General features: G+C 33.7%; 1 protein-coding gene across 1 annotated transcript; it reads left to right on the top strand.

Annotated features, from left to right (window-relative positions):
* The first annotated feature begins 672 nt into the window (after positions 1 to 672).
* On the top strand, positions 673 to 11,539 carry LOC133191516 (uncharacterized). The gene is made up of 3 exons (XM_061327267.1): positions 673 to 734; positions 4,219 to 4,409; positions 10,687 to 11,539. The coding sequence occupies exons 1-3, from the start codon at positions 683 to 685 to the stop codon at positions 11,164 to 11,166; spliced, it is 723 nt and encodes a 240-aa protein (XP_061183251.1). The 5' UTR covers positions 673 to 682; the 3' UTR covers positions 11,167 to 11,539.
* The last annotated feature ends 1,556 nt before the right edge of the window (positions 11,540 to 13,095 follow it).

Raw genomic sequence — 13,095 nt, 5'->3', positions numbered from 1 at the left:
TGTACATTGCTCATTATTACATGTACTGTCAAAATTGCCTTGATGACAACACATAGATAAAAAATACCTATCATTATCATTTCAAATTTAAAGGACACAAAAGTAAAGGAGCTTGTAAAGGACTGCAATCAGTGAGGTAATTTTTGTACTCAGAAAAGTGTTTGATTCAGTCCTTGATTTAAGTGATTGTATTATTTTTTAACATTAAAATTAAGAAAAAACAAACAAACAAAAAAAAAAAAAAAAAAAAAAAAAAAAAAAAAAAAAAACACCCAAATTTTTACTGAGTAAATGAACACTGGAGTAATGTAACTGAAAATATATACTACAAACAGGGCTGTGGTAGATTCTATTAATTCTCATGAGTTTGACAATGTTTTATTTTTTCTTTTCTAAATATTTCGTAGACTTTTATGAACAGGTTGAAGTGTATGCCATATTTTTCAAAGGAAATGGTTGGTTTCCAAGAAAATCTGTTGCTTCTATGTGTTTTAATTCCTGGTCAATGCTATATTCTGAGAGGTAAGTCATTTATATTAATTATTGCCTAATGTCAATTTTACTATATAAGAAGAAAAAAAAATCATGATTAATAACAATTGATAAATATATATATTTTTTAATCCATAACACAACAATGATCTGCGAGAACTGTAATCGATGTGTTTATATGGTTTTAGAAATGCCGAGCTTCCCTAGGTTTGGAGAAAATAAAAAAGATTACAACGATACAGGTATGCTATGGGTCATGGCTACGTTAACTAGAGTGTTCCAAGGAAATGCAAGCGTCGCTTGCTTTATGCCATTATTAAAGACGTAAATCAAGTTCATGCATTTGCCTGGAAAGAAAAAAAAACACGGTTAGAAGGACTGCGATAAAACGACAATTATCAAATAAAATGTGACATTTTAATAAAAATAGTATTCCCCAACTCTCAAAGCTAAAATGAATAATGAAATTGAGATCATCAGAAATAATTATTTATCATTTTTTATACGTGTTTAATCCAACAATACCCCTGTTAAGTGTCTAGAGAGAGATTTCAGTCTGTCTTTACTGCAATTATCAGTCTACAACTTTATTCGAAGTGCGATCCATTTTTGGTAGCTGGTCCCGATGCATTTTCAAAGTATGGTTACTGTATATTATACAGTTTCAAAGAACATTGACATGAGTTCATAAACATGCAATATATATGCTAGTTATCGAAATTCTGTATTCAGAATTCAAAAGACAAATTTTAAATTCACGGTTCGAAATATTTTTACAAAGGAGTCAAAGGTCAAGTTCAAGTGAACTGTCACTCTGGTAAATTTTATAGTATCTTATGACAAACAGTGCACAGACTTACCTCTTGTCAAAAATACGCTGTTTAATGCTTTAGAAACTATTTTGGAAAGAAAGTCTAAGATCAAGTTCAAAGATCACGAGGTAGGTAGCCCTGGTATTTTACAACAACCATAGTACCAAGCTAGATACATGCAAAATATCAAATCCATAATTCTTACAATTCTCAAGATAGAAGGTGTGACAGACGGACAGGCGGACGGACAAAGGGACAGTCAGACAGCTAGACGTCGCGTAAAGTGATCCATGATTGTCGCTAGAGCTCTGCAAATGAAACAAGATTAGTGAATTTTCTGTGATCGTTCAAAAAATACTCGTTAGTACTGTTCATTATGTTTCAAAAACCATATGTTAGATCAATACTTCTAAGACACATACAACCCACCCACCCACCCCCACACTCACAGATATATAATCTGTACTCTAGAGTAGCCACCCACCCACCTCCGAAACTGTACTCTAGAGTAGGATTTCCCCTTTTCATCAATGCTTAAATCATATCAACTGAATCACACTGAATTGTCTACAGATTTTTCCGATTCTCAGGACAAGGAGCACACGGCGGGTGTGACCGGTCGGCAGGGGATGCTAGCTCACTCCTCCATGGCACCTGATCCCACCCCTGATGTTTTTGGAGGTCCGTGTTTGCTCTGCTCCCGATTTGTATTATTCAAATGGAATTTGAGCTTGAAAACAGTTCTTTATCTCCATATTTCTTCTTATCAACAATATTTTGGCTGAAAGTTTATATGAAAGTCAGCTGATTTTTTTATGGAAATATGAGTGTTTTCGACTCAAGAATTGTCGAATTTAGTATGAAATCTTAAAATATATAGTTCAAATCATTGCGTCTCAACCCAAAATTTTAACTGATAGGAAACTAAAAAATCAGTCAATGAGATTCAGAATTTTCAATTTTTATATTTCGTATGTTTCAGTGGAACTGGTCGCCATTTTGAAGAAGGGACACTTCTAAAAATTCCACCTCCCATACATAAGTAAAACCAAGATATTTTATAGGGGAAATTGGCTCTGGGGAAAATTGCTCTTTAAAACTATTACACAGAGTAGGATTCCCCCCAGAAAATAGAATCTGATGTTGGATTTTCATATGGGAAATCCTACTCTGGAGACATTTTTCCGTGGGGGCAATCATACTCTAGAGCAAGTTTTCCGGGAGGGGGGAGATTTTAGAGGGGAAAGCCTACTCTACCAGACCGGTAACATCAGTAGTTGTTGGTATTTTCTTGTCGTCTTTTAAGAACTTCTTGATTGTACATCTAATCTCTGTTCTCTATCTCGTCATTGAACATTCCTCTTTTGTTTTTTAAATCCTTTGGGGATTAAGTTGATTTTGTCGGCTGGCTCTTTACGGTATAAGATGAATACATATACTGATTTTTCTTGTTTCTAGCTGTAAAGTGACTTAACCAGGCCTTCTTCAAATAACTAATTTAGACAAATTCAATTTATAAATCTATTACAAAGAAAAAAAAAACGAGATGAAAAGTATTTACAGTTGCTCACTCACTCCTGTCCGTTTATACCATCTACGATCATCTAGATCAATACATATGGCTCATGGCGGGTGTGACCGGTCGACAGGGGATTCTTACTCCTCCTAGGCACCTGATCCCTCCTCTGGTGTTTCCAGGGGTCCGTGTTTTTTGCCCCCTGTTTACGATTTGTTTTGTTTATTAAATTTATGAGAGTGATCATTGATCGTTATCATCACCTTTTACATTATCTATTATTCTCTCTTTTGGTATTTTTCAACAGCTTAGTATGTTGCTGATGTTGCACTTTTCTCTGATGGTGACGGTAACATATGATACCTTGTGTTTGTCCGAGACTACATGTATGAAAAGGATTTTTTTCTAAGAAAGCAAATTATCAGCACGGATTGACTTTGTTATATTACTGTAAATGGTTTTGGTCCAATTTTCATTAGCTCAAGGAGTGCAGTAGCCCATTGTTTGAATGGACTGTTAAGCTTGAATACTGTTTGTAATCTTCATATACACTGAAATTTTATACATCGTGGTCGAAGGTTTCGCTCCTTTTCTGAGACCTAATCTAAGTTTTATTTCCTCTGACACCTCTGAATTCTATTTCACTTGAGCCCTAGTGTAGCAGCGACATGTTTCCTATAACTCTGTCTCACAGGCACTTGGGGGTTAGACCCCCCACCTCACCCATCTTTCCATTTCTTTCTTTCTTTTTATTCTTGGGTCGACACACCTTTTTCCTATTTTTGAACTCTAATATGCACTACCTGATGTCGATAATGTAACCCTTTTGTCTCAATAAGCGGTTTTGTTTTTAAATATATCGTTTTCGACTGATACATAAAAAGAGTGTGTTTCAGTCGAAAACGAGATATTTAAAAACAGCTTATTGAGACAAAAGGGTTACATTATCGATATCAGGTAGTCCATATTAAATTTCAAAAATAGGAAAAAGGTGTGTCGACCCAAGATTTTTTTTTAAAAAATGGAAAGGGGGGGGGGGGGTTCCAGTCCCCAAATGCCTGTGCTCTCTCTAGGTATATCAACATACCATACAACATCGAAGTATATTTCTGCATCCAAGTTTCTAAAATAAATGCTTTCACTATGTCCCTTCAAAAAGTTAAAGAATACTTTTTGGTATCCTTCGCGAACAAAAAAGTTCAATAAAAAATAACAGACCAAGTGTTCCCATCGGCTTAAAAATAACATGTATTGCCTCTGTTCTGTCTATCTAAAGATATATCAAAATTCCTACTGATTATGACTGTCTGCAATGAAATACTCACTTCATTCACATAATTGTCTATACAAAATATCAATTATTTTATTTTGAATTGTTAACAGCTCTGATTTCCGCAGGTTGCAACATATCAGCTGGATGGAATCTGACCGGGAGAGATTGGGGTTGCTGTGGAAGCTATGAAGGTTGCTGTAAAATGGCGTCCAAGCTGTGTTATTTTCATGATAGTATCTGTCAGTGTTGTCGATTTGGTTGGTATATTTGTGGACCCGAATGTAAACCAGACATAGAATGTTTCTCAACAATAAAGGTATTTTGCAATGAGTTTAAACGGAAAAGCATTTCAACATTAGATTTAATACAATTTACACATGAAGTGTTTCAAAATAAAGAATAACAAAGAGGCGATCCTACTATAAAAAGTATAGCATAGCGGTAGGAAACGGGAGGGGGGGGGGGCGCCCCCCAAATTTTGCATATATATAGAGTATTATAGAAAACATAGCTACTACATGCTTATGCCCTCTCAAAATAACGTCTGATGACCTTTTTTTCGCTTGTCAAGGAATTTTGATGGTTGATAGTACCTCCCCAACTGAAAATGTTTGTTTGTGCCCCCTCAAAGTGAAGTTGCATCCTACGGGCCTGTATAGCTTGAAGTCTTCAAGTAAATTCGATTGCTGCTACCGTGTGCGGTTTACTATTCCCCCAAAATTAACTTTATCCTATCTCTGATAAAAAAATTGAACTTTCATTAGTCGAGAAGAATACTGTATTAAATCATATTATGCTGCCTACAAACATTATATTGTTATTGTGCCCCTCCACGTGACATTCTGTCCAGATCATATTAATATGTTGTTGAACACGCAAGGAGCCAATAAATGAGTAGCATAAGCATCACACGACATCACAATTGTTAGGGAACGGTTTGCTTAACTCAGAGAAAATGAACTTTATTGAAAAATCTTCGACAGGATAAATTTGTTATGTAATACGGAAAAATATGGTTTACGCCTCGCCCAGTTTCACGGTGTAGTACCTAAACGGTTGCTATCGGAAAAAATACCCGTACATTACTGCTATCCGAAAATTGTGCGCGGTTGCTATTGGGAAAAATGGACGAAATGGTAAGTATTTTTCTTCGCCGGCTCAACAAAATGGTCAATAATTCAATTATTGACGTTTAGTTGCTTAGTATGAAGTATATGGAGATAACGAACAGTATTCAGGCTCAAAAGTCCACCAAACAATACAAAATAGGAGCAGAGCAAACACTGACCTCCAAACATCAGAGGTGGGATCAGGTGCCATGGAGGAGTGAGCATCCCCTGCAGACCGGTCACACCCGCCGTGTGCCCCTTGTCATGATCGAGAAATAACGGATAAATCCGTCGACAATTCAATGTGTAAATAATGGCCTAACAATTTGTATGATAAACGTCAGTCAGCATATGACTCAATGATAAATTGTATTTCCTGACAAAGTCATTGTATCGACCATAGAACTTACGAAATGATGACTTTAAACGAGACAGCTGATATTCTTGTTTCATCACCTTGTTTGTCAATAATTTACCTCGTTTTAGAAATTGTACATGCGTAGAGCATGCTCTTACGTATCGAATCAACTGAGAGATATATACCCCGTATGCAGGTGATGAAGGTATATTGCTGCATAGGTAAGGGAAGTTGACGATTGAAAAGTTAAAATCATCACGTTTATCATAAAGCTTGGTTGTTAGATTACCATTTCACCTTTACGGAACGTAACATACCTTTTAAAACTAACATATATCTCTAAATTTTTTAAGAATAAAAGGATTGTTGAGGTATAGGACGCAAACTATCGAAAGCCTCGAGCACATTTACATACACATAAGAAAATATATCCAATTAGCGTCGAAATGTTCAAATATTTGATAAAAATGAATCGACAGATCTGTGCAGATTTGTAAAAAGTATTGATTATTTTATCTATTATACAATAGTTTAGAAAACTATATTTGAAATGTTCATTCTATTTTCTTTTTTATACTTGACTTGTTTATATTACCTGGCTTGCTTTCGATCATTTATAATGACAATTTTGTTTATTTCTATATCTATACGTATATGAAATGACTAAATATAATAGACTGAATTGTTTGTAAATACCCTGTACATTTACTAAGTATCCTGCACACAATAAAATTGTTAGCCATTAACTTATGTGCACCTTCTATTGAATTTATTAGATTTCACCTGGGTACTTACGCCAAATTCATAAATAAATGACCTCTCATGGTTTTTTTGGTTGGATATAAACTTTTATACAATGAGCACTGGTAAATAGTTTCTTTAGAATGGACCTGCTCCAAACATTAAAAGCCAGATCATACAATATGGTCAAACATTCCCAATGTCCAAAAAATATGTACATGCATTGAAAATGAGAACGAAAGTAGAATTGCACGCAATTACCCCCCCCCCCCCCCTTTCTTTCTATTTCAAAAAAAGACTACATACCGGTATGTCTGTTAATAATTGTAATGATCTTTCCTTTAAATGTACATATACATGTATATTACTCACTGGATAGAATATTAGTCTTTTTCGTATTCGAATCTACAAAATGGGGAAGGGGGGCACTCAAAAGAGACAAAGAGAGAAATAAAAGTACATTTAAGAACATTAGCAAGCAAAAAAGTGGAATACTTCTCCAATTAACTGAAAAAAAACTCTTTCTTTCCTAGCCGGGGGGGGGGGGTCTCTTCTGTCTGTATAAATTTAATAATTTAAGTAATCCAAAAGGGAAATCGGACATCCATTCATCCTCTCCATTCAAGGTCCCATGTTTTGAATATTGTGTGTTAAATTTTTTTTCTGAAGCTAGAGCATACCAATGCACTATCGTCAAAGGTTATACTAAAAATTTTCTAGATATTATTTAGGTCTAAGTATACAAGTAGGCTTCAAAAATCCCAAAAGACTCTAGCTTTGCAAAAGTTTTGAAGTAATGATGGAAACACTTTTATTTAATTTAAAATAATTTAAGTTTCCTTCGTATAGTTTTCTTTTTGATTTTTTGATGCCTTTCGAAGATCGGCTTTACTTGAAAGAACACAATAAATTCGAGTTAAGATGGTAAATATCGATTACACATGTAGACATTGTGTTTCACATGCTGTTTAGGATATTTTAAATATGTATTTTTTGGCCTGTGCAGCCATAAGTTTGTTTTTTCTTGATGGAAAAGAATTCATTTTTCAAATATCAGCCGGTGCATTATTTTCAGTTTATAGCCGGTGCATATATACCAAGATTCTGATAGCAACCGTAACTTAAGAAGATCGTGTTTTGTCCAATTTTTTTCAAATTTTCAAAATACATCTTTTCAAATAATTTTTATTATATCTACGTATTATTATAGATTGCCACATCTTTACATACCAAAATAAATACAATCTAACCTATAAATGACGAAAAGAAAACTTGGAGTAAATTGACTTGAGAATGTGTACAGGTTTCTGAAATTTTACTTTATTTAAATTTTTAGAAGGTTGTTCTACAAAATACATCTGGCATCATTTAAAGAAATTCCTTACTTGTTCAGTGCACAAGGATTTTTCCAAGACTTAATCGATTTGGGGTCACTTTTTGACAATTTTACCTCTTTTTCCAAGTGTCTCCAACATATTTATTTCAGCCGTACATATATTGAATAGAAACATTGAACGCTTTTTTGTTCTGATAGCAACCGTTTAGGTACTACACCGTGAATATGCATTTTTTCAACGACCCCATAGTCTATATAACTATAATAATATTTTCCCATTGCTTTTATAATTTCAGTGTAATATTCATCCCAAAATGATTGAAGAAGACTGCTTTTAAACTATATGTGAAAAAAATGTGTTTTAGAATTTTCAGAGATGCATGAACCTGCTATATTGAGGTTTGGATCTGTGTAAAAGTGCTTTATTTTCTTCTTACACTAAAATCTTTGGCAAGACATGATTTTTGTGTAAAAACAGACAAAATGTTTTTAAAATTGATTATTTCAGAAGTTTGTGTTTAATTTTTTCAATTTTTATACTTAGAAATGGCATTCTTTCAACATATGAGTCTTAGTGCAAAAAGGGCAATTTTCTATAATTTAGATGTAACACCACGAATAACTCTTAAATAAATGCGATTATATATATTTTTTTCTTAATCAAAATAAATGTAAATGTATATTCACAATAATATGTTTTCCTCGCTTTGGATTTTTTTTTTCATAGATTTACCCAAACAATCGAAATTAAACATTTACATGTATGAAAATTGACATAAGAATCTAAATCTAGTATGTATTGCATCATTAGTGTAGCGTATATGACCTTAAATTTTCAATTTTTTCTTTCCTTATATTTGTTTTCTTCATTTTCTATATAACTTATTAGCTTAATGTAAATTTATCTGAAGCTGATTTTGCTATAGCAGGGTCGGGCCGTAACCCAAACTTGACGTGACATTGCTGAAAAAAAATATCACGGTGACAATGGCGTTTTTGCATAGATATGTTTCATGTGAGTTAAATAATGTTTCAAATTGGACAAATTTCCCTTAAAAATTAACCCGAGTATGGCTCTTCCTTACCGTTAAATCAAGTTAAGATACAACCGCATCAGATAATACTGGGGATCTTAATGATCTTGCATTGTTAGTCGATATGTGTCGTGATGAAACTTTGAGTACGTTTAATTTGACATCTTTCTTATTCACTAGTTAGCCTTAAATGAAATATGAAGGTAAAGTCCATCGAAGATAAAAGTCCATTGAAAGAATATTAATTCGAAGCAGAGCAAACACTGGCCTTCAAAAACATCAGAGGTTGGATCAAATGCCATAGAGTAAGCCTAAAACAATGAAATATGAAGATCACGAACAGTAACCAAGCTCAACAGTCTATTGAAACAATACAAAGTTAGAGCAGAGAAAACACGTACCTCCAAAACATCAGAGGTGGGATCAGGTGCCATGGACATACAATATACATACTGCCAAATATATAGTGCCATTTTATAGGTTCACTATAAAATCAAATATATCTTATTAAAAACAAGACATTCATTTTAGAGCAGAAATTGTATTTTTTTTTTAATATTCGCCAGTAAGTAAAATGTGGCCCTTGGACTTAAAGTTTTTGGTTCTAAGCTCTACAGAGCCACATTCGCAAGTAAGCTTATAACTAATAGGTTGAAATTTTTCTGTCGTGTATCTTGCAATCTATAAACTTTTCTCATTTTCGAGTTTTTATCAAAAACAACTGAAAAATTTATCAACCAAACTTGACAGAGAGAATTCTTGGATAAATAAATTCATACGTTGATTCGATATCCTGGAAATACAATATACCATGTAGTCTTTCGCATCTAGCTGCTTCATATTTGGATATTTTAGCAAGAAAAAAAAATGATGACACTTGCAGACTAACAACTAAACTTTATGATAATTAAACGTGATAATTTCAACTTTTCTATCGTCAACTTCCCTTACTTGTGTAGCAGTATAATACATTGTATTACTAACTACATATGGGGTTTATGTCTCCCGGTTCATTTTATACACATGATATCATGTTCTTCGTACGAACAACTTGAAAAAAAAGAAGCAGACCACTGACAAATGATACAAAGTTATTTATTTTCTCAATACTTTGCAAATTCTTTGGCCGATACAATGAACTTGTTTGCGAGTACAATCTGTCCTTTAGTCGAATATTAACTGACGTCTTTCATTCAATTTGTATTAAAGATGTCAAAGGTTATTATTTTCATACTGAATTGACTAAGGATTACTCCGTTTATCCAATCATGACGAAGGGCATACGGGAGTGTGACTGATCGACAGGGAATGCCTACTTCTACATGGCAACTGATCCTATGTGTGATGTTTTCAGATGTCGGTGTTTTCTCTGCTAACAATTTGTATTTTTTCATAGAATTTCTAGGCATGATTACTTTTCGTTATCTTTTCACTTCATTGAAGTTTGTTCATATGAGGGGCCAAGTCAGTTGCTTCAGGGAAAAAATTTATAGACATCTATAGATAGCCAAGATAGGATTTTTATAGCTGTTATGCAAACATCCCTATGCAGGATAAATTCCTTCATAAATCACTTAAGTTAATCAATTAACATTATATAAATAGTGTATATCATTGAGGGACCGGAGTCAGCAAAATTCCAGTTGCCCAAGAGCAATCTTATTTCTCAAGGCAAAGCGTACGCATTGGAAATATTGTCACTGCGAATCGAATCTTCAATGAAATGTTAAACATATAAAACATACAGGAAAAGTCACTCAAATTATCTAATACTAAAACCTAAAAGCCCCTACATTGTAAGATTCGTCATCATGCACTTCTCGTGATCTTAATCTTTCCAAATTAATGCCATTTTAAGTGTAAATTTCATAAACTAATAATTATAAAAACACTTACGTTTTTCTGCTTTGACGAAAGCAAAAAAGACCCACGGAATCTTTTAAAATTAAGGATATTGCGACCTTTAAAGACAAGTACTAATCTTTATACTTTCATGTATTAATTTTCTTTGGCAGAAAGGTGAAGGTAATTTTTCAAAACAATTTGAATCATCTACCGTGAACAAGGCACTTGACCTTTCAACTCCTCCTAGTACAGGTACAAACAAACCAAGCTCACAGAATGCACTGAACCCTGCAATCTTATTATTTACCAACAGCTGGAGGTCGAATTTGCACATTTCTCCAACAGAGAAGACAAAAATAATGAATACGTCATATTATACGTCCAAAAACGTTGGTAGCCAAACTGGACCAACCAGCAACCAAACATGTAGAATCCATGTGGGAAATGACACGGAAATACACAGAGACAGAAATACACAACACAAGTCATCTGGAACAAAAAATGAATTAGAAGTAAGCACAAATCCTACTTACAACTTCCAGACTTTCAGTAAGGCAACCGAAAAAGTGGAAAAGGATATAGGTTTGATACCTGTGGACGTAAGCTCCAAGCACACTGACATCACAGAGGGAAGTGGAGATGTGGATTGACGTTACAAAATCAAGTGGAGAAACGATGTGACATTATACAGGAGAAAAGAGGGGGCACGTACTAACCTTACAAAGAAAATGGAAAAAAGACAATAGTCTTGTTCTTTTGTATAAATGATTAAATACAAAAATCATTATCTTTTTTAAACTATAAAAATGATTTTTCAAGGGTGATCTTAATTTAAGGTTGCTCTCTGTAAGATGATTCTGTTGAATATATGGTTGCGGAGGAGCAAAATTAAGTGTTTAAAGTTTTGTTTCAGATCAAGTACACAAAAAAGGAATGATATGTGTGAGTTAAAAAATAATAATAAATGCATGTACATGTATATATTTCATTTAATTGATCTTGATTAAATGGCACTGCCATTTAAAGAAAGTATTCATCATTTTTGTTAAGACCATAGTTCACCTTAAATGATATAGTTAAGTCGATTACATTCTAGTTATGCTCATCATCTGTATTGTTTAATGAAATGTTACGTTAATCATAAGTGACGTTTGTTTTAATATTTGTTTTAAATACAAAACGTCAGACTTTAATCTGAAGATTAATATTTATGTCTCCTGCAAAGAAGATAGAGATGAAAAAGGTGACAATAACGAACAGTGAAAAGAAGTCCAAAAACCCTATAAATAACACAAATCTGTGAACAGGGCATAAACCATAGACCCCAGGCCCCCGGAAGTTTCAGAGGTGGGATCAGAGACATAGGAACACTTAGCGTTGTGTCCATTTTTCGGGCTGGCCGTCTGTCAAATCCCGTCTCTCGTGAATCTTGAAATGTACTTTGATCTTGAACCTTTTCAATCCAAAATGTAATAAAGTTTCAAACAAATATTGACCCTTTCAGTTACACAAGGGCATTGAAGCTTTTTTTCATATCTTTAACTGTTAAATAATGTTGCATGAGACATAAGTGAAGATAATCATAATTTCGATCTATATATGGATTTCATGAATTTATTTTTACAGTTATAATTAAGAGGAACTGTTTTTACGAACAGTAACATTATCTTCATATTGATAATAATGAGATACACATGATAGTTTTGACAATTTTGCAAGAGGGATGCAAAAATTTTGCAAGATTTGTTGATCGTAGACACTAGTAGCACAATGTATTTTACCATTATTTGATAATCTAGCTTTTTAAAATACTATGTTCATGTCACATTAAGTTAAGATATAATTTAAACTTATAAACACAGATAATCAAAGATAACAAAACTCAACTCAACAAATGTTTGACCCCTAGGGTGAAAATGAAAAAAAAAGATACCTTATTGCACATCTACAAGACACCACCAATCATCTTCAAAAAATGATTAGGCTACTGCATAAATAATGTAAGAGGAGTTCTGGAAAACAGGGATTTTCTTTTGTATAAAAACCGTCATTTTTTGGACCCCATTTGGCCCCCAGGGTGAAAATGAAAATTCCGAAACCTTTTTGCATATCTACAGGACACCACCAATAATCTTCCAAAAGATGATATTGCTACTGCGTTAAATGTAAGAGGAGTTCTGGGAACCAGGTTATTGTAGAAAAGCATAATTTTTTACCCCCATTTGACCCCCAGTGTGAAAATAAATATCCGAAACCTTATTGCACATCTACAGGACACCAACAATCATCTTCCAAAAAATGATAAGGCTACTGCGTAAAGTGTAAGAGGAGTTCTAGGAACCAGGTTTTTGTAAAATAAACATCATTTTTGACCCCCGTTTTGCCCTCAGGGTAAAAATGAAAACCCCATAACCTTATTGCAGATCTACAGGACAGCATCCATCATATTCTAAAAGATTAATTGGTTACTGCTTAAAATAAAAGAGGGTTTTGAGAAAGATGAAAGTGTGAGTAACGGACGGACCAGGGTAACAACAGTATACCCACATTCTTTAGATTGATTGATTGTATGTAGTTTT

This window comes from Saccostrea echinata, unplaced genomic scaffold (genome assembly GCF_033153115.1).
Source record: "Saccostrea echinata isolate AGI-Se365-2 ecotype Australia unplaced genomic scaffold, CSIRO_AGI_Sech_v1 ptg000023l, whole genome shotgun sequence".
NCBI lineage: Eukaryota > Metazoa > Mollusca > Bivalvia > Ostreida > Ostreidae > Saccostrea > Saccostrea echinata.
This window is presented reverse-complemented; position numbering and strand designations above follow the sequence as displayed.